This window comes from Sturnira hondurensis, unplaced genomic scaffold (assembly GCF_014824575.4).
Source record: "Sturnira hondurensis isolate 20B ecotype Veracruz unplaced genomic scaffold, ASM1482457v3 Scaffold0021143, whole genome shotgun sequence".
Classification (NCBI taxonomy): domain Eukaryota; kingdom Metazoa; phylum Chordata; class Mammalia; order Chiroptera; family Phyllostomidae; genus Sturnira; species Sturnira hondurensis.
This window is the reverse complement of record NW_028093774.1, coordinates 807057-833691: the sequence shown is the minus strand read 5'-3', so window position 1 is coordinate 833691 and position 26635 is coordinate 807057. Positions and strand designations below refer to the sequence as shown.

The window sequence follows — 26635 nt, the reverse complement described above, 5'->3', positions numbered from 1 at the left end:
AAAGAAAATCAATGGCGGTCCCCTCCGCCTCCTCCCACAGCCGGGGCCGCGCCGTCTTTCTCACTGCTCACTCCTTTGCTGGTTTATCTGCATGTGAATATGTGACCGCTCAGCCTTCCCTGCACCCTCACTGGGTCCGCAATGCTACCCCAGCTGCCTGGGTCACCTGGGTCACCTAGGTGGCGTGGGGAGGAATCCTTCCTGCCTGACCCTCTTCTGCTGCTGACTCCACCCCTCTTACTAGTCCGGTTGAAAGGTTCGTTGTTGTTGGACTTCCATATAGTTCAGTTTTCTGTTCTTTGGCTGTGTCTTTGTTCTCCAAACCTTTGTTGTATTCAGACTTGGTTGTGGGAGAAGGCACAGTGTTTCCACCTACGCCTCCATCTTGGCGGAAGTCCAAACTACTATAAATTTGTATGTATAAATTTTGGACATAGGTTTTTACTTGGGCAAACACATAGGCATGAGGTGGCTGGGTCACCGTGTAAATACATGTTTAACTCCTGAGAAACTGCCAAACTGCTTCCCGGAGTGGATGTCCTGTTTCACACTCCTGCCCGCAGCTCACAAGAGCTCTGGTTGCTCCAGGTCCTCCTCAGCGTCCGGTGTCGTCAGCCCTTCTGTCTGTCTTTGGCTCTAATTCGCGTTTCCCTAATTAGTGGTGACACTGAGTGTTTTGTTCCTTGCTTATTTGTCATTTGCATGTCTTCCTTGGTAAAGTGTCTGTTCCAATCCTTTGCCCATTTTTTAATTGAGTTGTTTTCTTGTTACTGAGTTTGATTGAGACTTCTTTACATGTTCTGGATAAAAATTGTTTTGCCAGTTATGTGCTTCACAAATATTTTCTCTGTGACTTGGCTTTTCACTTCAACAGTGCCTTTTACAGAGTTTTTAATTTAACTGAATTTAAATGAAGCCAATTTATGATTTGTTTCTTTCACGGGTAGTGTTTTGGCATTACATCTGAGAAGTCTTTGCCTCCCGAGGTTACGGAGATGCTCTCCTGTAAATATTAGAGTTTTGCATTTTACATTTAGGTCTGTGATCCACTCGGAGGTTCGTTTTTTGGGATGTGGGTGTCCAAGCATTCTGTTAGCGGAGGAAGTTTACTGAGAAGACGGACCACACTTCCCTGAGTCGCCTTTGCCCCTCTCTCAGCGATCGTCGGACTGCGTGTGCGAGTCTCCTCCTGCCGCTCCCTTGGCCCCAGTGCCTGCTCGCCAGTACCATGCTGCCCCGGCATCACCGCTTCAGAAGGGGCACTGAGGTCGGCTTGTGCGGCGTCTCCAGCCCTCTGCTTTGCTCCAGGATTGTTTGCTCTCCGGTTGTTTCAACTTTCTCTGTAAATTTTAGAACCATCAAAACACCCGTCCAAGGTTTTGATCAGATTGGGTTGAATGTGGAGATTTGGAGAGAACTGACAGCTTAACAGTATGAAATCTTTTTATGCAAAAACAGTGTATTTCCCTGTTTTGCTCCTCCTTGTTTTAGTTTTCAGCATTCAGGTCCCACATGTCTCTTTTCAGATGCATGAGAAAGATTTCATTTCGGGTACTGTTGCAATTGGGGCTGTTTATTTTCTGTTTCTAATTGAAGTTCTATCAGGTTTTACTTCGTGTATTTGGTATATAAATATTAGTATTATTTATTAGTCAATGGACTCCTTTGTCATTGTAAAATGATCCTCTCTATCCCTGGGAGAGTTATTTGCTTCAGAACCGGCTTTGCCTGATGTTGATACGGCCGCTGCAGCCGCCAGTTGACCAGCATGAGTGTGACAGGTCTTTGCCAGACTCACTTGGCTGGGTCTCGCCCTTCCGTTCGGCCGGGTGTCTCTGCCGTCTGATTGGGTGTTAAAGCCATTGCTCTCAGTGCGAGCATTGGGTTGTCAGATTGAATCTATGATCTCACTGTGGTTTTTTCTATTCATCCCATCTGTTCTCCGTTTCCTTTTTCTCTCAGTCTGCTTTCTTTGGGGTCTACTGCGTACTTCTTACGACTCCGTCTTATCTCCTTTGTTGGCTTTTTAACTACCACTTTCATTGTTGATCTGGGTTGTTTGCGTAGCCTTTCTGAAATATGTCTTCACCTCAGCAGTCTTCCCTTGGCAATAACACGCCACTTCGCAGGGAGCACAAGGAGCTTCCAGCGGCGCAGGTCCCTCCCGTCCCTCCCGTCCCTGTCACTGTTGCTGACACGCACTTTGCTTCCTTGTATGTTATAAATGCCACTGTGTGTTGCTTATTATTTTTAAATGCCTTTTAGAGAGATTTTAGCCATTTTTAGAACGCTCTACCCTTCCCGGATGCTGAGCGCCCTCAGCGTGCCTCACTCCCTCGGGCGGGCCCGGAATCGCCTAGCGTCAGGTTCCTTCTGCCGAAGGACGTTCCTTAACGTTTCCCCCAGCACGGGCTGCTGGTGGTTAGGTCGTTCCGCTCCTGTATGTTCCAAAGGCCTTTCTTTAGCTTTTGGTGTTGAAATGCACGCTTCAGTGTCTGGAACTCCAGGGCCCAGTTTTATCTTTTGCAGGTCTTGCTCCACTGTCATCTTGTTCACATTGTTCCAGTAAGAAATCTGCTGTCAGTCCTGACTGTGTTCCTCTGCACAAAATATATCTTTATTCCCCTCTGGCTACTTACGAAATTTTGTATGACTTTTAAGCAATTTGGCTACGATGTGCCTTAGCGTGGTCGCCCTCTTTGTGTTTGGAGTTCATGCGTAACTTTCATCAAATTTGGAAAAGCATTTGGCTCTGGTCTCTTTACATATTTTTTCTTCCCCTCCTCTGTCCTGCAGAGACTGCAGTCATACATGCGTTAGGTTTTGTTTGTTTCTTTGTTTCGTTTGGTAGTTTCCTTTGCCATCTTCAAGTCCACTGATCTTTCTGCAGAGCTTACCTGATGTTAATTCCCATCTAGCGAAGTTGTATCTCTCACACTGTAGGGTTTTTTAATCATTTTATTTATTTGTTTTTAGAGAGTGAGGAAGGGAAGGAGAGAGGGAAGGAAGTATCAATGTGTGGTTGCCTCTCATGCGTCCCCCAGCCGGGGTCTGTCCCTGACTGGGATCGAACAGACCTGCACTCAGTCCGCTGAGCCACACCAGCCAAGGCTCGCACGTTGTAGTTTGAATCTCCAGTCGTTTGTTGGTGCCTTCTTACATCTTCACGCCTCCACTAGTCTTTCTGCACACAGAGTGCTGTTGTAACACCCTCACCTGCTGACTCTGGTGCCGTGGCAGCTCTGGGTCGGTCTTCCTCTCGTCGCAAGGGATGCTTCCCTGCTGCTCTGCCTGTCTGCTCAGTTCTGCTGGATGTCTGGGCCCGAAGTTGGACTCGTTGAGTGCTGTCTCCTTACAGTTTTCTGTTAATGATCTTGAGATTTGTGTCGGGATGCAAATGGTTTGATTCTTTTAGTTCTTGCTTTTGAGATGCGCTACAGGAAGGCCCAGAGCTGCAGGAGTCTGTGGCGTACCGTGCCCACCCTGAACAGGCACCAGTCCTTCCCGGGGAAGTTCTGGTCCTTCTGGTCTTTCCAGTGGTTCCTTTCCCAGCCTCCCGCGGTTTCCTCGCCCAGACAGGGGTCCGTCGTCCTCCGCAGGGGCAGGGGACTCCGCAATCTCAGTGTTCTCTCTCTGCGGCTCCCTTCTCTTGGGGCCTTTGCCTTCCATTCTAACCACTGCTGTCCGCTGGGCTCCCCGTGCTGCAACCTGGAAACCCCGTCCAGGCAGGAACCTGGGCCGTCGTGGGGCTCGCTGCACTGTCTCCAGTTCTCAGGGGCCCTGTCCTCTGCTGTCTGAAAGCCATTGTCTTCAGAGCCATAATTCCATATATTTTCCTAGTTTGGGGGTCAGGAAGTTAGGTGAATCCCATCCCTTTTACCCTAAGTGTAAGTCTCTTCTTCACTTATAAAAAAAAATTCAGCACAACTCCAGCCAGCAAGGATTCTGAAAAGATGTGTGATAGAGGTTGTCAGTGTGATCTGTCGTCCCATCACTGCGTACGTATGGTTGGTGGTTAGGGGCAGGGCATGGGAACGGTCGGCTGTCCTCACGTGAGCCACCACGTGAGCTCAGAGACGTCCGGTCCAGTGTGCTTGTGCCTTGGAGACTACGGAATCCATAGTTCTGCTCTTCCACGGCATTCCTCAATATTCTCACATTTTATTGCAAAAAAACCCCTGAATATGTGGTAAAGCAGTTATGTTAGAATATAAACATGTTGTCTAGCTGCTGGCTACACAGCTATTCCCTACAATATTAGACTTTTTTTTAATCCTCGCGTGAGGGCAGGTTTTCATTATTGTTAAGAAAGAGAGGAAGAGAGGGAGAGGAAGGGGGGAAGGACAGGACAGACAGAGAGAAACATCAGTTGTGGTGCACTCTGTACGTACCCAGACCGGGGATCGAACCCATAAATTAGGTATGTGCCCTTGCAGGGAATCGAACCTTTGGTCTATAGGATGATGCTCCAACCAACTGAGCCACACCAGCCAGGGCATAAGATTAGACTTTCTTATTGGTATTTTTCGTAACTAAATATTGGGAATATACATCATTCAGAATCTATGCACAACTAAACTTTGGCCTAAAGTAAATCCCGAGAAACTTCCAAATCCAGTGCTATCTTTAACTAACATTCATTGAATTGAATTATAAGTACAGTAAGTCCTCACTTAATGTCATCAGTAGGTTCCTGGACACTGTGGCTTTAAGTGAAAAAGCATGTAATGAACCAGCTGTACCCTGGACTAATCGATGTGAACAGGAGTTAAGTTCTTACAGCATGTTTCTGGTCACAGAAATATCACCAAATTTCCAAATGAAGACCCAAAATCTTTCTAATTTTAAACATTGAAATAAGTGTGAGCTATACAGACATCTAAGAAAGATGAGTAAAAACAAGATCATGATTTCCCAGCCCGTTCAGGGTCACAGGTGGCTGGAGCCTCTCCCAGCTGCTCAGGTGTGAGGTGGGATCATGCTGGACGCCCTCCCATTGCAGGTGAACTCACACCCACTCCCACACAGTGGGCGATGTAGACACCCCGTTCACCTTCCATCCACAGCTGTGTGATGGGAGGAAACCGGAGCACGTGGAGAGAGCCCACCCAGATGTGGGGACCTCAGGCACGTTCCCCAGACAGGGCCCCAGACAGGAGACAGATTTGTTTCCTCAAAAACATAATAACGAAATGATGTTGAACAAAATGACATTATTCAAGGAACTGCTATATTATGAATTATTGCTGATCTTGTATAAATAATATTTTTATTTCCACTATATCTTTAAGAATATATTTGAAGCCCTGGCTGGTGTAGCTCAGTGGATTGAGCACAGGCCTATGAACCAGACAGTCGCAGTTCGATTCCCAGTCAGGGCACACTCCTGGGTTGCAGGCCAGTTCCCGGCAGGGGGCAGTTTCCGGCAGGGGACACACAAGAAGCAACCATACACTGATGTTTCTCTTCCTCTCTCCTTCCCTTTCCCTCTAAAGATAAATAAAATAAAATAAAGTAAAAGAATATATTTGAGTGACTATAAAAATAAGCTTTTCTTTTAAAAATAAGATTTTATGTATGTATCTATTTTTAAATGTTTTATTTATTTATTTTTAGAGAGAGGGGGCGGGAAGGAGAGAGTGTGAGAGAAACATCAGTGTGTGGTTGCCTCTCATGTGTCCCCTACTGGGGACCTGGCCTGCAACCCAGGCATGTGCCCTGACTGGGACTTAAACCGGCGACCCTTTGGTTCACAGGCCCGTGCTCAATCCACTGAGCTACACCAGCCAGGGCTTTTTCCCCTGGGGAAAAAGGAGGGAGAAGGAGAGGGAAAGAAACAGCAGGTGTGTGGTTGCCTCTCACGAACACCCTACTGGGGACCTGGCCCACAACCCAGGCATGTGCCCTGACTGGGGATTGAACTGGAGACCCTTTGGTTTGCAGGCTGGTGCTCAATCCACTGAGCCACACCAGCCAGGGCTGAAAAGTAAGCTTTTGAGAAGAAGAACTTAACTGTAGTTCTTTTCTTAAATGCCACATCCTGGCATCTATTTGAAGACAAACTGCATTCTCCTAGGGCTCTTGCCTTAGAGAAAGGGGTGACGCTGCCGTGGAGGGGACCTGCTTCTCCCCCTGTTCACTGGCTGCCTATCTCTGCAGATGGCCTGATGGCCTGGGAGGTGGCGCTAGAGAAAGATGCCACCCAGAGTCACCCAGCCATCAGTTACATCAGACAGATATCATGAAGAAAATGGACAGCCTGACCACTGAGCTTAAAATGCGGGGCCTGGCCAGGCCGTGGCTCGGGACATGCTCCCCAGTGAGGGCGCACTGCAGCTGAGAGCTCGGGTGTCGGCGCGCGCTCGGAGTTGCACTAAGGTGACTGGCGGCGGGGACTCGTCGGTGCAGCCCTGCGGCAGGTGCTGGAGAGTAGGCCGTTAGCGAACTGTGGGATGTGTGTCCCCAAGGCGACAGCTGAACCGAGCCCGGAAGGCAGATTTGGGCAACTGTGCAACTCGGGAAGGGGCGGTCTCTGTCTGCGAGTGCTGCCAGGACTTTGATCGTCCACCTACATTTTAATTACATCCATTGAGGCGAAAAACTCATTCAGAATTTTGTCTGCGTTGCATTCATCGTATGACCTGCCCTGTGGAGCAGTGACGTCCTCCAAACCCTGGGGATGGCCGGTCCCTCTGCCCATCAGGGAACCCGTCAGTGCCCTTCATTAGGGTTTGCATGCCCTCGCCACTGCGGCCAGTCCCTGGCAGTGTGTCCCTTGGTCATTTTCGTGGCCGCGAACTGGGGTCTTCCTCTCAGTTATGTCTCCCCCATGTTGCTCGTGAGCGGAGAGGGTGGCCGTCGGGTTTTATTTTTGGTCTTTGTTGGCTTTTGTATCTGTGGCCTAGCCAAGATGGCCTGTCTGTTACGTCTGTGGTTTTTCCACGTATTGTACATTATATTGTTTACAAGCAAATACAATTTTTTATTTAAAAAGAAAGGTAAGATGGGCTTCCACTGCCCCTCCTCCCCCAAATGGCCACTTAGCAATCTGACTCAGAATCCAGCACTTCCTCACAGGGTTGGGTGTCCGGGGGTGACGCGGGCCCGCGGTCAGCTCGCCGTTGTACGCCCCGTGCAGGCCGTGAGACACGTCGGGGTCACAGTAGGGCGGCCCTCACCGCTCCGAACAAAGAGCTGAGCAGTCAGCCGTTCTTTCCTGTCGTCTCGGAAATCAGATTATTGGCGTGAATCCCTTCATGTCTCAAACCCCCACGTGCTCCCGTGTCCCCTGCGCTGCAGTGGCAGCCAGGATGAGCACTTTATTGCCCCCTCAGCAGTTACTATGACAGGGGTAGACAGGCTGCGTGCTATTGCACAGTTGTGAGGGTCCTCCACAGTGTTGCTTTCTGGGCCACTTCATTTGACATCTAATTTAATAAATTTAGCAATGTGGTGGGCTGATTTTAAGGACTGAAAGTGGAAATGTCCAGAAAGTTGTGAAAGCAGGTGCCTCCTGATGTCCCGGGGTCGGAACCCTGGAGGCCACGGGCGCGCCCACACACGCGGTGATGCTTCGTGCCTGGTGCTTCCTCCCCTGCTCCTGTGCCTGGTGCGAAGAGGGTCCTGCTTCTGGGTGAGAGGCGGCCCGGGGAGGCAGCCCCCCTTCCGAGGCTGTGCTGCACTGCGTGACCCAGCTCTAGCCGCGTCCGCCCTGGTGAGCACTCGAGTCCGGGGGTTTGGGCCAGCAGGGTGACAGACTGGTGTGATCGAGTCAGACCTCCGACTTCCAGAGCGCTGGGAGACACAGGATCCCTTTGGCTTCCGTGGCCTGATGTTGACAAAGATCACGTTCTGTGTTTCTCTCAGACTGAACTCCACGCATCTGAATGGCGCGCTCCCTCACGCACACACAGATATCAGCACCATGTTGCTCAGCAGATTTGACCCTTGAACTTTTATGAGCTAAGAAATGTTGCTAGGGCCCTGGTTGGTGTGGCTCAGTGGATTGAGCACTGGTCTGAGAACCCAAGGGTCACCAGTTCGATTCCCAGTGAGGATACATGTCTGGGTTGCAGGCAACCACACATTGATGTTTCTCTCTCTTCCTTCCCTGCTCTCTAAAAATAAATGAATGAAATCTATTTTTTTTAAAAAAGAAATGTTGCTAGGATAGAGACCCAAGAATAACTTGAGATGGCCTCCTTTTTGCCTTCTCCCCTCTAGCCTTTTGGAGACATGAGCGTGAAGTGGTGCCGTGTAGCATGGTGGGGAAGGTGGGTAGGGGTTACAGGGCTGTTTGTGCCCTGAAACCTGTATAATTTTGTTAACCAGTGTCACCCCAGTGAGTTTAATAAAAAGGAGAAAATGCTTGTTGCCAGAAATAAATAACTTCTATCACATAGAGTCGGCAGGTAACAGAGCGTCCTGGATCAGGGTGGCTGTCCTTCAGGGGCACTGGAGAGGTGGCTTCTGCATTGAAAGCAGCTTGGTTTGTGTCCCTGCCACCTCCCGGCTCAGCGTCTAGGACCCGTGCAGGTGCTGGGGGTGGGCTGAGGCTGGCCGGACGCCGCACATGAGGCTTCACCGTGACACTGGGACTGTGCCATCGCTTCACAGCCGGGAGAGCCGGGCCGGCCCCTGCGGAGTCGGCCGGGTCAGCCTGAGCACCGCAGAGAGCAGACCAGTGGGGCGGACGCAGAGGTCACAGAGCAGTTCTGGGGCTGTCTCAGGCCTGTGGGGGCAACTGGGAGAGGCGAGCCCCGTAGGGCAGGGGAGGGCTGGATGAAGGCGGAGGGGCAGCCCAGCACAGGGGCTTCCCTCCACCTCAGGGACCACAGTGTCACTCCTCAGGCTTTGCGGCAGCCGAGGGGGGGGGTGACTCCCCCAGGTTCCCGAGGGCCACCTCCCAGTGACCTCACATCACGGCTCCACTGAACAGCCGCGCCTCTCATGCCAGCCATCACACCAGGTGCATTTGACCATGATCTGTGACCCGTCTCTGCCCCTTCTTCGTCACCCTTGCTAATACTATCCCAGACTCTTGAATGCCTTAGCTCCAGACTCATAAGCTCATCGGCACCCCTTCTGTGGGCAGCCTGGTGAGGTGGGGAGCATGGGCTGGCCCGGCCCCAGCAGGGAAGGGCAGCTGCTGGGTGCATGCTGCATGCTCCCCAGGGCGTGGACCCGTGCGGAAGTCCTCTCTATGGGATACCTGTGCTCTGAAGACCCTTCCAGAGGGGCAGCCATCTGCCCTTCGCCCCAGACCGGTGGTCCCCATCCTGGTGAGCTGACTGCTAATTTGACAGGTCCTGGGGTTCTCCACTGCTCCCCCACTTGTGTGTTCCCCCTCAGATGCATGCACCCAAAGTTACAGGCTGCTCCAGCCATCTGCTTCTTCAGGCTCTGGGAGAGGCAAGCAGTGGGTGTTCACAGACGTATAAATGTCTGCAGCTGCCATCACCAGTTCCCCTCTCCACCTCTTGAAGGTGCCCCCAGTCTCTGGGTGACCCTCTTGGAGCCCCCCAATCTCTTGGAGAGGATAGAACACCCCAGGTCGCGAATGCCACCCTCCCCACGAAAAAAGTGGCCTCCGACGCACCTCTCTGCACTTCCATAGCCCTGCAAGGACATAGGCTCTGCTCCTGGCAACAGTGGCGCCTGCCCAGGGGTGGCCTTCCCCCAGTGAGGGGCTGTCTGCGGCCCCTCGTTGTCTTGCATGGACCTTGGGATCAGGGTGCCGGGAGGATGTGCCATCTACTCGGCCACCCTTGTCGTGCCCTCTGTTTGGTGTTGCCCCTTGTCCGAGACGCCCTTCCTGGGCCCACCCAATCGGCCTGTGCACAGGCACCAGCCTTCTTTTTCTTGCCACTGTGCTTAGGAGTGTGACTTGTATTTGTACTACTCGTCTCTTACCGCTTGTTTCTGGATTCCCAGACTTTTTTCATTCCTTCCATTCCTGCACCTGTGGTCGTTACTCTGCATCCGCCCATCCCCCCGGGTGACACAGAGTAGGCTTGATGCGGGGCTGTCACAGCTGAGGACGTAAAGAGGGGACATGCAGCTCAGCGTCAGAACCAGTGAAGACAGGACGGAGCACAGGCACATTCTGATTGTCGTCACAGAGGCGGATTTTGTCTCGTAGGTCAGGCTTTGGCGGGTGATGGGACCGGGGGCTTTTTCTGCTCACCTGTGAGAGCCCCCCTCTGTAATGGCAGGTGACAGGTGCAGACCCAGTAGGGGGCTGATCGCATTTAACCCTACGGCAAAAAAGTTGGCCGTGTAGAAAAAGTGAACTTTGTGTTTATGTCACGGATCTGTCAATTATGTTTTGCTTTATTTAGAAAGCTAACTTTTCGTGTTAACCATATGGACATTAAAATGTACCTGTGCTTTGCCCTGCCCAGTGTGGTTTTTGGTTGGAGCGTCATCTCATAGACCAAAAGGTCGCAGGTTCGATTCCTGGTCAGGGCATATGCCAAAATTGAGTGTTCTGCCCCGGTCAGGTAGCATACAAGGGACCGCTGGTCGGTGTTCCCCACATTGCTGCTGTTCTCCCTCTCCCTCCCTCCTTTACTTCTCTCTCTAAAATCATTAAGTGTGTCCTCAGGTGAGGATTTAAAAAAAGGTACATGTGCTCCAAAGAACCCTAGACTTCATGTAGAAAACATCTGTGGTACAAGACACCAAGTTTTATGAAGTTGAGATTAAATGGAGGCCAGGATGGGGGACTGACTGGTGAAGGGCAGTGTGAAGGCAGGGTTCAGAGATGCGAGTCCTGGGTGGGGGTCGTCCAAACTCCAGGAAACTTCTCCCCCAGCCATTTCTGTGTGAGCCCAGACACATTTCGGGAACATGCACCTGTCCGATCACTGGGCGCACAGCCGTGCCCTGTGACAGTTCTTTCTGCCAGTGTGCAGTGTGCCTCTGGGGACGATCTTCTGCCCGTGCACTCAGAAGGCACTGTCTTGACTGTGGCCGTCGTCATCGTTGACTGCGGCGAACTTGTGCAGCAAGGTCACACAGGACATCCTGCACAGAGTGGCATTCACCACCATTTTCAGTTCTCGGTCTCTGCTCTGTCCTTCATAATCTCACCCTTTTCTTACCAGATTCAAAACGTTTTCCTTGCTTTTGCACTTCATAGGTGTAATAAAGGCCTCAGGTGTGGTCACTGCCTGTCGGTGTTTGTGGGTGCTGTTGTGAAGATAGACAACTCAAAGTCAAGCGCAATCTTGGTGGTCACCTGCCCATAGCCGTGTGTCCTGGTGCAGTGTTACTGGGGGCCCACACTGTTTCTGGTGGGTTTTTTAGAGGGGGGAGGGGGAGAGAAGCATCAGTCGGTTGCCTCTTGTACGGGCCCAGATCAGGGACCGAACCCACAACCCAGGCCCGCACCCTGACTGGAGACCTGTCCCTTCGCGGGAGGACGCCCAACCCACCAAGCCGCAGCTGCTGGGGATGCTTCGGAATTCTGACGTAGAGAACCACTGGAATCAGCTCTCATTAGAATTACTTAAGATCTTTTTAAAATGTTCTTTGTAAATATTTTAATGTCCTGATTATAATTATAGAATATATGGATTTTAGTTTGCAGTTAACATGTTTCGAACATTACCACCTTCCTCCAATCCTACGGGAGCAGAATTTGACCCAGAGGAGGACGAACCAACGTTAGAAGCAGCCTGGCCTCACCTACAGGTACTGAACTCGGGAATGTCCCAGAAACATGAATGTGTGCGTTCATGGGGTCTCCTTCTAATGCAGGTGCACTGGCCCAAGGGCCTCACTGCAACTGGTCACAGGTGGACCTCTTGTTGTTAGTGGCATAGGCCTTGCACTCTTGTGTGTACGTAGAAGTGTTTTAGCAGAAGAGAGAACATTTAGTGCTGTGTATCAACTACAGAGATACAGAATTGTCAGTATATTGTTTATGGAAACGACCACTTTGCTGATGGCCTGGAGGACTCACAGGCATTGCTGGTTTGGGGGTCTGTAGATTTAATGTGCAACTGTTCTGTGCCCCAAAGCTCAGTTAGGAAGTGAGCTTCCTAAGTGACCACCTGGGTGGTCCTAGGAGGGAAGATGGGGAGAGGTGAAAACCCAGGAGGAAACCAGGTGGGACACAGATAGAAAGGAGGGCTGTCTCAGTAGCAGAGCGTCCCCTCCCACGGCATCTGGGACTCCTGTGTAACCGTCTGGACACTTGGAGATGACAGGCTGCAAATCCCACCCAGAATTTGGTCACAGCCCAACTCATGGCCAGTATGCATGGTGGCCTTCAAGCAGCATAATGTCAGCTTTGGTGACATCAGCATAGCAATCCCTTTGTTTAAATGCCATTTAAAGAGATGGTCTGTGGTTCTAAGCCGAATCAGACAATTACTATCATCAGATATGACTGAATTGGGCTATGTAATTTGGCATTAACTGTATAGATCCATGATTCTTTTAAGGCTAGTGTTTGTGACAGTACTCAATGCATAGTGTGTTTAATCTCCATTTAATGAAATACCATGTTTTTTGACTCATTTTTTTCCTTTCCAGCTTGTTTATGAATTTTTCTTAAGATTTTTAGAATCTCCAGATTTCCAACCTAATATAGCGAAGAAATATATTGATCAGAAGTTTGTATTGCAGGTAAGATACAAATTAGCTGAGACTACAGAAGCCTGATTTGCAGAGAGAATCTCACGTCACTAAGTGTCTTTTTCTTCCTGAAGCTTTTAGAGCTCTTTGACAGCGAAGACCCTCGAGAGAGAGATTTTCTTAAAACTACCCTTCACAGAATCTACGGAAAATTCCTAGGCTTAAGAGCTTACATCAGAAAACAGATAAATAATATATTTTATAGGTAAGTCAGTGTGGATGGCATTTCTCTTTTCACACGGTGATGTTCATTGTCGTACGCCTTCCCTTTGCCTCCTTGTTCCCTTGACAAGAGACCAAGGAGCCACCGGCTGTCGTCGAGTATGACACTGTTGTGTCCAGCGGCCCTAGTCTGCACCTGTGCCTCTGTGCCGGGCTGGGGCTGGCCCCTCCCCGCCCCAGCCCCTGCCAGGCCCACTCTGAGCACCACGTCACATACCTGCTTTGTGTCATTTGCGCTAAAACCGGGGGTCTGTCTGGAACTCGGCAGAGTGATCTGTCCAAAGCTGACCCTTCTGTTCTCCTGCAGTTCCTTCATCCTTCCCCTCTGCGTCCCAGTGGAGGGAGGAGGGAGGAGTGGATCTTTGGGGAACCTCGGGAGATCTGAGACTCACATTAGAGGCTTGGGGACTCCTCAGTGCTCCCTGTTGGGAACAGCACATGGAGGCCAGGCAGCTTTCAACGGTCACGGCCACCCCTAGGCCTGCAGGAGCACGGAGCCAAGTCAGGCCAGGAGGCTGGCCACAGCACCACAGCTCATTAGAAAACGTTCCATAGCGTGCTGAGTATAGGTCCTGAGCGCAGTGCCCACCTGGAGCCCTTGACCCCAGCCCTGCCCATCCCAGTCTCAACACCCCTCTGGCATCCCTTCATCTCTGCTGCTGCCTCCGAGTCACACAGTGGGTGTCCTTGGGTGAGCGGGTGGTCAGCCCTGGGTGGGGCCCTTCGTCCCACTGGTCAGGCCTCCTTAGAGCCCACCTCCCTGCTCCGCCTCAGCTCCCTCCACACCACCACTTGGCAGCCTGGTTTGACCTCCTGCGACATTCTTTTCCACCAGCCCTTCTCCTTGACCTCCCAGGCTTCCAGAAACACGTGCTCACCAGGGAAGCCTCCCTGGCCTAGTGGATGGACCCAGCCTCCCTGTGAGGGCGGGCCTCATGCCGGCTGTTCTGGTACACGTCCTGGTGCCAACTTGAGCCCAACCTTGGTGGCACCAGATAGATGCTGGTAGATGAAACAGTTACTGTTCTCCTCTGTCCCTGGAAGGCCCACTAAGTCCACAGTGTATTCTAGGAACGTTGGGTTCTCGGGAAGGCTAACCCAAGGCCCCTGAGTGCAGAACAGCTCAAGGTGGTGACAGGCATGGTGTGCAGGTCCCGCAGAGCGATGGCCTGGCCGTCGCCTGGAGGGGCCCTGCAGAGGCCAGCAGGGCCCTCAGACGCCCTGACCACGCAGGAGAGAGGGGAAGGGCCAAGGCAGATGGTGGACAGGAAACAGGGTCCCACAGCTGTGACCTACAGCCTCTCTGGGGAGTCCGTCACCAGTGTCTCTCGTGCTGTCACCAGCCTGGCCCTGCCCAGTGCTTGAAATCTCCCTGTCCTGCGCTCCTGTGCTCCTCAGGGTCTGATCCTCTCTCTCCCTTATCACCACACTGACAAGACATTCCAAGGGCAGAGACTTCCTCAGAGAGGGTGGCTTCCCTCTGAACTCCTTCCAGGCCCCTACACCCATTTCTAACAGCCACACACTCAGGACAGTGACATCACGCTCCCTGTGCCTGGTCCTGGCCGGCGTTCTCGGTGCCGACAAGGCCACTCACTGCTGGCCGGTGTGGTTAGTTACCTATCAAGACATAATGTATGTGTGTGTTATTTAAACAAAAAAGAGGTGCATTTTAAATTCAGTCTTTTAGGCCTAAAATTAAAGCTCCCCCTGCAGTAGGGTTTTTGCTCTTAAACATAGGTTTTGCTCAGGGAACAGAACCACAAATCCGCACTGGCACTTAGGAAGTAGGAAGTGGCTCGTGTGTTAAGGAACCTTAGCTCAGTAACTGAAGTACTCACGCAGGTTGTGATGGAAGAGTTCCTGCGCAGAGTTTAGTTCGGTTCTCACTGAAAGCTCGGTGCGAGCGTGTGCTGTCTCTGTCTCGTTTTTCAGTGGGCTTCTGTAATTGTCATTCTTGATACACGCGATCAGAAGTGAGCGAGTTGTGCAGATCCCGCAGCTGCTTGGGTCTCTGTGCTCAACAGCACTTCCTCCCCGTGTCAGGTCGGAGAAAGGTTAGGGAGCAAGGCCTGAGAGAGGCACTCGGCTCTCGGAGTTCTTTGTGGCACTGACGCATCTGATAAGGAAAAGAGCGTTTCACACCTGCTCGCTTCAGTGTACTGTGTCTGTAGTTTCTCGCTCCAGTCAGCGTCTTTAAGGTGTGGTGTACAGAGAGCTCAAGATGCCCTGGTGCCTGTTTTGGCAAACAGTGGACCCCAAAGGTTAGATGGCTGTGGTGGGGCCAGGCTGCAGCACCCTGCTGTGCAGCAAGCCACCCCACGTCGGAGTGGCTAGAAACCAATTCATTCTTTCCCACACTTCTGCCATCTGCACTGGGCTCATCCACAGTTCTGCGCAGTGTCTGTGTGGGCTTTGGACAGTGCCATCTGCCGTGCCCACCATGGCTCCCGGGCATCCAGGACGTGGCCGGAAGCAGCTTAGACCTGCACCTCATGTATTGGTCCCAGCACCTCAGGCCCAGATTCGGGGAGGAAGTCATCCCACCTGTTGAGAGGAGGGTGGCATGCGCCCTGCTGGGAGGAGAGGAGTCCAGCCCGTCTGGAGACTGTCCGTGACAAGCAGTCTTTAGAGTCCGGATGTTCTTCTTGCTAAATGAGCGAGCAGCCCTCCAGCCTGCTCTGCACACCTCCAAGGCTTCCCTCCCATTTCACACCCAGCTTTTTGTCTCCTGCTGGAAAAGTAAGGAGGAAAACTGTGCTTGCTTTTTCTTTACCTACTTCAAACAGGGTTAAACTAAATGGAGATTAGGGAAACAGTAAAGTCACTAAGGGAATCAAGATGGCTTATGTAGCTCAAGGCCGTCCTTATTGAAACTTTGAAGCTGGTGGAGATGGATCAGAGGCATGGGGGGGCAGGGGCACCTCTGTGTCAGGGGCTCAGGGTTCCCCCCAGAGCTAAGTGAGAGGAATTGTATCAGAAGTCGCTCAGTTGCCGTGTATGCAAAGCTGTGGCTTCGGCCATGAAATGTTACGAGTGTTTCAAACAAGTGAAGCACAAGAGAGCCTTCAGGTGGAGTTTCGTGGACTGAAGCGCTCTGTGGAGTGGATGGCCACGGGGCGGCGGCCTGACGTGCAGCAGTGCTCCGCAGGTGTTGCAGGGAGGGGGGGGTGATGCAAAGGGGCGTGCCGGCTGGTGGCTCAGATGCTTCCGCGGGCCTTCATTCTCCCCCCCCCCCCCCACCCCGGCAGCGCTGTTCCATTCAGTGCTTTCCTGCTCGTCCTCGTGACGCCACCAGATTGGCTCCGCGTCACTGTGTTTTGCTGAGCGTGGCACTCCTGAGCTGAGGCCCACGTCTCCCTGAGCTGGCCTCCGGCCTCCGGCCTCCATGGGCTGCCTCGCCTGCCTTCCCGCCCTGCCGCCCACTGCCTGCTCCGCGTCACGGACCTTTGTTCTGGCCAAAGTAGTTCTCTCCCCACCCCACACCCCCTTTTCTGAGATTTGGGGAGCGCTCCCTCAGGATGCAGTCCGAGCCCCAGCCACGGGTGACAGGTCACCCAGAAATATAGGTGCCTGTGTTAGACCCGTCCTGCAGGATTACTTTACATCCCGTGGGTGTCTGACCATTTGTTTCCCAAATGAGGACAATGAAATTTGAGTCACATTCTTTATTTGTCACATACTCTTATTTGACTTGAGGCTGCTGTAAACTCCCTTTCCGTCTGAGAGGCAGGCACCGTTTTCTGACATCCTCACTTCGGGCCAAGTCAGCCGATGTGGGCTTGGACTCACCCTAGGCGAGCAGGTGTGAGCCGGGGCAGGTCGATCCTGACTGGCCCTTGGAGGAGGAAGACGCCTTTCTGTGTCGCGTCTGTGTTCCCATTCGTTGTCCCAGCGCGGGGAGCTCGGTCCTCCTCTGACGTGGTGCGGGAGAGTCTGCAGGGAGCAGCACGGGGGCGTGGAGCGTGCCCAGTGGAGGCGCCGAGATTTAGACGTGCCCCTGCGTTGAAATGCAGCAGGAAAGGCAAGGGTTGCTGGGTAGAGCGGCGGGTGGAGGGACGGATCTGACGAAGCCAACAGCAAGTTGCTCGTGGTTGGGTCTGGGTGGCTGACACACAGGTGCTCACTGTAAAGTTCCTTCAACTCGCCTTTTTGTTTGAAAACTTCCTGAATAAAAGGGGGAGTTTTGAGCAGGCTTTATTCTCTGCCCTCCAGGCTACTCGGAGTTTATCTGGTGACAAGGAGCGCGCCCGGCTTTCACAGCTCGATGCACTGTTGTTGCCGGCTGCGCGCTTTCCCTCCTAAAGGCACTGGGTTTTTATTCAGAGGGTTTTAGTCTTTCCGGCTGTTAGTTCACTGTCTAACTCCAAGTGACAAATTGCCTTTTCCAGGTTTATTTATGAAACAGAGCATCACAATGGGATAGCAGAGTTACTGGAAATACTGGGAAGGTAAGTCGCCTCTGTGTTTATTGGTAGTAATTGGCCTTGGGTGGGATTCGTACCAGGACGGTCCAGTTTGCTGAGTTCAGCTGCCCCTCCAAGAACGAGGCAAGTGAAACCACCCTCCCGAAGCGCTGGCATGAGATGGAGGGGGTTGGTGAGCTGTGGATGCGCATATGCCCAGTGACAAATGTCCTCTGTTGGTGTGGTTCCATAGGTAGACTCCCTCTCCTTTACCTCGGGGACATTGCTATGGAAACACAGTTCAATTATTTTCTCAAGAGCACTGCTAAAAATAGTTACTTAAGAGGGTTTATATTTGACACCTAGAAGAATAGATCATTGTACCTTTGAGGAACTGAATAAATGCTAATATTTCAAATTGCTTCGATTTTTATAAATTATTTGTATGTGTACTTAAAAAACGATTAACATTTCAAAAATTTTATTGTGATCCAAGTAAAGTTCTTGCTTGCTACCATTGTTTTAACTGATGACTAGAGATTTCATATCCAGCCTCCTGGAGTCCTCAGGGCCCCACGGCCAGACGAGCCCCAAAGGGCTGTCTCCACAGCTCCCTGCTCAGAGACTCCGTTGGTGTGGGCAGCTGACGGTTCTGCAGAACCCTGCAGTGGGGAAACCCGTGTGGGTTTTAAAGGTTTCACTTATTTATGTTTAGAGAGAGGGGAGGGGAAGGAGGAAGAGGGGGAGAGGAACATCAATCAGCTCCCTCCCATAAGCACCCTAACCAGGGACAGAACCTACAACCCAGGCACATGCCCTGACTGGGAATCGAGCTGGTGACCTTCACTTTGCGGGACGACACCCATCCCCTGAGCCACATTGGTCAGGGCAGACCTGTTCGATTTTGCCTAATGATTCCCAAACTACGCTTACTCTTTTAGATATAATTTGAAAACCTATGTTAGTCCTCACAGAGACCCCTGTTGTGACTAGTGTCGGCACACTCAGCGGGTCTCTCCCCTCGCAGAGCACAGTGAGATGGGTGCCCCTTGCGGGTTTGTGACCTTGGGCACTGTCCTTCCACTCAGTCGGTTGCTTTCTCTGTGAAGTGGGAAGATAATTGTATTCACCGGCCAGGTGAGCTCTTGGCAGTGTCTAGCAAAACCTTGTCTCTCTCTCTCTCTCTCTCACACACACACACACACACATACACACATACACACACACACACACTGACACACACGCACAGTTTCCTACCGCAGCTGGCCTTGATTACTTTGTCTTTCCACAAGAGGGGTCTGATCCTGGAGGTTCCCCCCATGTGAATGAGCATATTGTCCTTGAGGGCCACTTAAGACTAACTAACCCTGCCTGCAGCACCCTGTCCCCGAGATTCACGAATGATGGGGGAGCGATCTAGAAAACGCTTTAACCACTTCCGCAGCTCTCCATAACATCTATCTGCACCTGCCTAATCGTAAAACCAAACAAATAAACTACTCGATGTTAGAGACAGAAACTTTGCTCTTCAGGGTAAGGGCAAGACCCCCACTCTTGGTTGCAGGAAACAGGTTTCTGGTGATTTTTAACTACAGCCAGTCTGTGCACACAGACTCTATTCTGTCCACATTAGAATCAGGAGCCAGGGGTCTCCTAGGAAGTAAGTTCCTCCGGATAGGTGCAGGCTGAGGGGAGGTGCTGGCTGTGGCTCAGTGGCATTGGGACCCCCCTGAGCTGCTGCTGTCTGTGGCCTAAGGAAGGAGGCTCTGCCCCCAGAGACTCCTGTCCTGGACAACACCCTGCAAACCCAGAAATTCAAAACTGTAGTTAAAAAGGTAAAATTGACCATGCTTCCTTGAAGATACTAAATTTTTTTTTATTTTCTGCTGATACATTCCTTTTTTCTCAGACATATCTTTTGCTTGCTGGTTTTCATGCTAAAAACAAAAATGGAAAGAAAAAAACAGCAAGATGCTTTTTTTAAGCCTGGAACTTGTAAATGTTCAAACTCAGCACACACTCTGTTTTCACAGCATAATCAACGGGTTTGCCTTACCCCTGAAGGAAGAGCACAAGATTTTCTTACTGAAGGTGTTGCTGCCTTTGCACAAAGTGAAGTCTCTGAGCGTCTACCACCCCCAGGTAAGGCCCTCGCGCCGTCCTCCCAGAACGTTCTTCACGCAGCGTCCTTACCCAGCCTGTGGCCTGGGAGCGCTTCCTTTCTCACCGCGTCAGTGGCTGGTATCGGGGCTCGGCAACCAGTGAAAGGGGAGAGGGCGAAGAGAGGCTCCTTCCTAAGAAAACCAGAAAGACCTCAGGAATGGGGGGTTTCAAAGTGAGTTTTAAGCACAGAGAAGGTGTGACTAGTGTGATGAAGAGTCGAGGGAGACTTTTCAGAGGAAAGTCATCTGCGGTAGCATTTAAAACCTAATGCCTTAAAGAAGAAGCCTGTGTGTCTGTGGCCAGTGAAAAGGTTTATTTTTATAAACTGGATTTTTACAACTCTGAACATCTAATTAAAGTTGTCCTGAAAAGTTGGTCCCTAAGTGATTACCAACCACTGCATGAATCCCGGAGATCTGGCATTTCCGTCACTTTTATTCTAAGTTCCACATAGACAGACCTCAGCAAGGCTGAAGACGGGGGCTCCCCGTCAGCTGCCGTCTGGCTGGCTCCTTGCAGCCAGCGTGCCAGAACCCAGGAAGCTCCACTCCAAAGGCCTCACTGTGGGGGTGTGAGGCATCGGACAAACTACAGAGGGTACGGCGGACGCTTGAACAACATGTGTTTGAACTGTACGGGTCCCCTTGGCGCGGGTGGTTCTCAGTGGGCCCTCACGAGCTTCAGACCTGTGTTGTTCAAGGGTCGGCGGGCAGCTGGGGTCTGCATGTGCCGAAGGCCGGCCTGAGCTCTCCGTGGGTTTTCGGCAGTGTGGGCAGCAGCCACTGGCGGGGGGCCACCTCTGTCTTCCTCAGATGAGCCTAATGACATTGTCGTCCTGGGACACATGTTGCTCAGTGTTTTCTCTGACTGCTATTAACTGGCAAGGTCTTTACATTCAGCCCGATTGGTATCATACTAATCGTTCTACATTAGAAATTAATAGTTCAGAGATTTAAGGTGGAGCCAGGTTTTAATTCAGTTTTTCCAAGTTGTCAGGTAACTTGTTCGTTAGTTTCAAAAAAAAAAAGTAAGAAAGGTCCCCATCAAACCTGCGCTGACATATTGGTGTTAGCCCGAAAGAAGTTTCCTGGCTTCTTTAGCTCCCCTGGTTCCTCCTGCAGTTCATAAGGGAGAGGAACCCCTGCCGGCCTGCACTGGGGCCTGTTGGGGGGGCCCGCCCCTCCTGGCTGGGGGCACGCCCAGGCCACACCCTCTTCTCAGCAGGGGAAGGTGTTTAACGGTGATGCTGGGGTCCTGGAAACAGTGGTGTTGCTATGGTAGAGCGAAACGTTGACGTTTTTCTCCTTCCCTTGTCAGCTGGCGTACTGTGTTGTACAGTTTCTAGAGAAGGACAGCACCCTCACGGAACCAGTAAGTGCCCCCGCCCGCCCCCCCGCCAGGCGCTCACTGCACACCCCCCACTGTCTGCTCAGCACACAGCTGTCCAGCTCTTCCCCTGAAATTCAGTCCTGATGAGCACACCAGGTTCCCTCGGGCACTGCAGGTGTTCAAGGGGCAGTCTGCTTAGTGACAGGGCCCTTGACTGCAGTGACGATGTACGCCGTGGTTGTCACCCTATCCCTCATTGTACTTGGAACGCAGAGTGTCGCCACTGAGTCATGTGCAGTGTAACACTTTCCCTTCCCTCGGTGCAGCGGCACAGCCTGCTGCCCTCAGTCGGAGGGGCTGCACTGAGGGCCCGAGGACCGTGGGACCAGAGAGGTTTTCCTCTCAGGAAGGTCCTCTCCGCATTGGAGTGTGACTCTTCTCTGATCATTGCATCACAAGTGAATGTTATGTGGCTGCCATTCTCTGTTTAGATTTGTCGATTTTTGTCACTTTATTTTTATTAAAAATACAAAATTTGCCCTGGCTGGTGTAGCTCAGTGGATTGAGCGCGGACTTGCGAACCAGACGATCGCGGTTCAATTCCCAGTCAGGGCACATGCCTGGGTTGCAGGCCAGTTCCCTGCAGGCCAACTCCCAGCAGGGGACGCACGAAAGGCAACCATACATTGATGTTTCTCTCCCTCTCTCCTTCCCTTCCCCTCGAAAGATAAATAAATAAAATTTTTTAAAAATATACAAAATTTGCCCTGGCTGGTATAGTTCAGTGGATTGAGTGCCAGCCTGCAAACTAAAGGGTCCGCCAGTTCACGTCCCAGTCAGGGCACATGTGTGGGTTTTGGGCCAGGTCCCCGGTAGGGGGCGCTTGAGAGGCAACCAATTGATGTATCTCTCACATGTTGTTTCTTTCCCTCTCTCTCTTTCTTCCTCCCTTGCCCTCTGTCTAGAAATAAAATAAACAAAACCTTTAAAAAATAAATAAGAATACAAGAGCTATTGTAGCCTAGATTAACGAGATTGGGCATGTCAGGTGCTGGGACAAGTGTTTAAAGACACTTTAAAAATTACTTTATTGAGGCATAATTCACATACCACAGAACTCACCATTTAATATGTACAGTTCGCTGGGTTTTGGTATATTACACCATTAACTTCTTTTAATTTCCAGTTTTTATAGAGGACCGATGAGAGGGAGAGACACCAGTTTGTTGCTCCACTTATTGATGCATTCCTTGGTTTTTTCACTGTTGCCCCATTTTCCCATTGCTCTCCCCGCCCCACCCACCCCGCACTGGTTGACTCTTACACATCTGCTGGCCGGAGAGCCAGCCTGCCCCCTTGGTGTGTTGGGACGACACTCTAACCAACTGAGCCGCCCGGCCAGGGAGGAACTTTTTGAACTGTGGTAAAATGCACATGACATGAACTCTGCCTTTCAGGTGTAGTTTTAGGTGTGCCATTCATCGACAGTCATGAGATTCACAAAGGCGCGCAACCGTGGCCACTGTTTCCGAAGCTTTGTCACCACCCGGTCGGAAACTGCACCTACTAAACCCTAACTCCAGCTCACTTCATGTCTCTTAGAGGTTTTAGCACCATTGAAAACACTACATGTGCACGTGTGCACACACACAGTGTCTGTGTGTTTGTGTGTGAATGGACATGAATGGTCAGTGGTCTGAGAAACGGGCTCTGCACACATGCCTGTGCTGCCGGCAACTTCAGAACTGGCCGCTGCGCACTGAGACGCGCCAGCTCGTGCGCTCCACGTGTGTCCACTGGCCTCTCCCCCCTAGCCTGCCCCACTGGCCTCTCCCCCCTAGCCTGCCCCACTGGCCTCTCCCCCCTAGCCTGCCCCACTGGCCTCTCCCCCCTAGCCTGCCCCACTGGCCTCCCCTCCCTAGCCTGCCCCAACTGCCTCTCCTGCCTTTTCAGAGGCACTGACACTGCAACTGGTCAGAGTGAGTGGGTCACGCACATTGAACTTGAGGTTCTAAAGCATTTCAGATTAGACCCGCAACTTTAAAGTTAGCTTCTCTAACTATAAAACCCAGGCAGTAAGTGCTGATCACCGTCCCTCCTACAAGGAAGCAAGCCGCACCCCGCTTTGCTGCTCTGCAGTGAGGACGCCGGAGCAGCTTCAGCGTGCTTCGGCTCCGGGACGCCCCCGCCACGTGCTTTTCCTTCCCCAGGTGGTGATGGCACTTCTCAAGTACTGGCCAAAGACCCACAGCCCAAAAGAAGTCATGTTCCTGAACGAGTTGGAAGAGATTTTGGACGTGATCGAACCCTCGGAATTTGTCAAGATCATGGAGCCGCTCTTCCGGCAGTTGGCCAAGTGCGTCTCCAGCCCGCACTTCCAGGTACGGTGGGGGGCGCAGGGCCAGTGAGTGGCAGGAGCGGTGACGGGTTTCGGGGTGTGGCCAGTCATGCCGTGCTTCTCATGTGATTTGAAAGTAAACTTCGAGGTTTTACTTTTAATTGTGCTTCCAAATAAGATGCTGGCTTTAATTCTGTGAAACACACTTCAGTATCTCGTGCCCACCACTGGAAACCTGTCTTGGTGAGAACAGGTAAAAGTGACTGCTCTGAAAAACCGTCTCTGTCTTTACGTTCAGCCTGCTCCAGAAGGCACACGGTCCTGTTTTCGACAACTGACTGAGTAACCGGTGTTTACACAGCCGACACCGTGACGTCAAACCTTCCTTCCGAATTCTCCCTCGTGAGGCTCGTTGTTTCTGACGTCACATAAATCCTCTCCCGTCACCCTTCAGAAAAACCCTTTAGTCCTGATTTTCGTCACTACGGAATTTTTAGTCAAGGCGCTTTCCACTTCCTTTCCTGATTTCCTTCTTAAATTCTTCAGGGCTTCTTCAGAGATTGCCCCGGTGGCTTTATTCAGCCCCTCTGCCCCCTCCCCCGTGTCTCCTTGAGCAGACACCTACTGTAAACTGACCGTGAATAAGGTAAAAACCAAGGCTCAAAATGAGCACACCCTCGCAGTCCCCAGGGGGCTGGTAACCCAGCAGAGGAGGGCAGCCAGGCCAGCACAGCCGCACGGGACCTGAGTGTACACCCCACCCCGTACCCTCAGCCAGCGCCGCTCCTTCCTCATCTCCCCCACACTCAGAGCGCGCCCTGTGCCCTGGCTTCCCACTCTCCCCCACAGGACCCCCTTCTTCTGATGGATCAGAGGAGTCCCCTACCACATGTCCCCCACACTGGGCGTAAGCCCCCTGTGGGAAGGCCAGGGTTTCTGGCTCCCCTCGACCCCTGCTGCGCCGTGTGTGCGCGGGCAAAGGCCACTGAACTGGGGGGCCCACGTGACTGTGTCCTCGGCACGTGGCCCAGGGTCTGGGGTGAGTGCCCACTGAGTGGGTGGTGCCGCTGTCCTGGTGCACGAGAAGCCCCTGGCTCTTCAGCGTGAGGCCCAGGGCGCCGACGTGCAGCCTTCTTCATCTCGTGGCACGTGCGGACTACTCACTAAAACTGGGCAGCGCTCCAAAAAATACGTTCTGCTTTTTGCCAATCCGACAAAAAAATAGGTACAATTCTGATCGACTTACCAAACAATAATGAGTAGTAGTGACCTACCTTTTTGCTCCAAAGTGACTTTTTAAAGAATCAGGTGACACGTATGTACCTTGTACATAAGGGTTTCTGGTACCAAGAATTAGCCAATGGGACGAAACATTTTTATGCATCGTGACCAGTAAGATGCAACTGCATTATATGACGTTCGTATTTATGGTTCAGGACGGCAGTCACTCTGGGTGACTCTTGTCATACTGGCTGTTGTCACTTTTTTATTTTACAGTCTAACAGGGAAAGGCCAGTGCCCCTGAATAAATAGTTAAGTATTGCACGCATTGAAAATTTTTGCCCCACACCAGATAAAAGGCACTGGTCTAAGGTGTTCTGAACTTGTAGGAATAACAACTTTCTAACACGGTGTGCTTCACCGTCCTGCTCACAGGGCAGTAGGGAGGGCGTGTGCTGAACGGTCTCCGTCGTGACCCAGAGTAAAGCGTGCGCTTCCTGTCTGCCAGGTGGCGGAGCGGGCACTGTACTACTGGAACAACGAGTACATCATGAGCCTCATCAGTGACAACGCCGCCAAGATCCTGCCCATCATGTTCCCGTCCTTGTACCGCAACTCGAAGACCCACTGGAACAAGTAAGCAGGGCTGGCGGTCACCACGCCTGCGCATTTCGTTCTGTTTTTTACTTTTTTTAAAAAAGATTTTATTTGTTTACTTTTCGCGGGAGAGGAAGGGAGGGAGAAGGAGAGGGTGAGAAACAGCGATATGCAAGAAATACATCGATTGGTTGCCTCTCACATGCCCCCGACTGGGGACCTGGCCGGCAACCCAGGCAAGCGCCCTGACCAGGAATTTGGCGACCCTTTGGTTTGCAGCCAGTGCTTAAAATCCACTGAGCCACACCAGCCAGGGCTTTAATTTTATTTTTTAATTACAGTTTGCATTCAATGTTGTTTTGTAGTAGTTTCAGCTGTAGCATCGGCATCTTTTCACATTTGCGTATTCTGCTCATACTTCAAACCACTTAAGATTGAAATCCAAGTCTGAAATACCTGTCACGAAACAAGATGTTGACTTCTCTGTGGACTTGTGATTAAGTGGAAGTGCGGTCCGTCGTCGGCCCACCCCTCCGCCTTCCAAGCCCATGTGCATTCATCCATGCCATCCCTGGCCATGCAAGCAGCAGCATCTTGATAATTCCCTCCGGAGGACTTGAAGGTCCCTGCAGAGCTCACAGGGCTCGGCCCCTGCAGGAGCACAGTGGCCACCCCCTCCTGGGGCCCTCAAGCCCTGTATCCCACGCCCTGGTGAGCCTTCCTGTGTGACCGAGAACCACCTGCCGTGCCCCCGCCTGGAGAGCAGGTGATCCGGACAAGGCCCGAGGAGCCTCACACGTGCTCCTCTTCTCCTGTCGGTTCACAGAAGAGGGTGCGTGGACCGGTTCTCTCCTCAGGGCTCCCCTGAGACCTTCGCCTCGGGTGGGCGCCGCCTCCTCACGGCAGGTGGCGCAGGCACTGGAGCCGTTTACATAGTCAACACGGGTGTTGGGCGGCACTGTCTGCTCTCACCCCTCTCCTTCTGTGTGCTAAGCAGTACGTCAGAATGTGAAGCCGGAGGGGGCCAAGCAGGACCAATAGTCTGCCCCTCATGCACCAGGGAGTGGATCCCGGGGCAGCAGCCCAGCCTGCAGTCGCACTGGGTGGCCGCTGTCCACCCACAGCCAACCAGGGCTCCCGGCCGCTCTGTCCTCTGAAGAGTAGAGAATGTTGGCCCCAGCCTGGTGTCTTGTGAAAACTGACCAAGACGGTGTCCACACGCGGACGGGCACGCCACGCCACGCCTTTTGCGCTTCACAGATGTGTTGTTTATAAATTGAAGGCAGGAGCCTCCAGCAAAAAAGGTGACCGCTCCCTCTGCGGTGGCGGTCTGGGAACAAACCTGCTGTGTCACCTCAGTGTGCCTGGACACACGGCACTCTGCTTTGCAGTGACCTTCACCTGGCGGTGAAGGTGAATTAAGGTGAGGTCAACAAGTCCTGACACCTGATGGCACCCCGCAAACACTGACCTCAGTCTTGGGCCCGGAAGTGCCCCGACCAGCCCAGCCGTCGTCGATATGTTCACTCAGGACTGCCATCCAGCACCCTCCTGTCACCGAGTCCGGCGGTGACAACCGAGCCCCCGGGCACACCTGAGTGCAGCTCCTGCCCGGCGCACAGGAAGGAAGGCTCTTTTAAGTGTTGCCTGCATGTGACTTGGGTTTTTATTCTAAAGTTAATTAAAAAGTAGTTATAGTATGAAAGTTTAATCT

At 52.1% G+C, this 26635-nt stretch overlaps 1 protein-coding gene across 4 annotated transcripts in view; it reads left to right on the top strand.

Moving 5' to 3' along the window:
• The window catches only part of PPP2R5C (protein phosphatase 2 regulatory subunit B'gamma), a 122688-nt gene that overhangs the window by 82101 nt on the left and 13952 nt on the right, over positions 1-26635 (top strand). For all 4 annotated transcript variants that reach the window (XM_037031753.1, XM_037031754.1, XM_037031755.1 and 1 more), the window contains 8 exons: positions 11587-11697; positions 12544-12636; positions 12720-12850; positions 17259-17318; positions 19307-19415; positions 20754-20807; positions 22976-23146; positions 24833-24960. In XM_037031753.1, coding sequence (XP_036887648.1) covers positions 11587-11697; positions 12544-12636; positions 12720-12850; positions 17259-17318; positions 19307-19415; positions 20754-20807; positions 22976-23146; positions 24833-24960 — 857 coding nt within the window. The remainder of the gene's footprint in view (positions 1-11586; positions 11698-12543; positions 12637-12719; positions 12851-17258; positions 17319-19306; positions 19416-20753; positions 20808-22975; positions 23147-24832; positions 24961-26635) is intronic.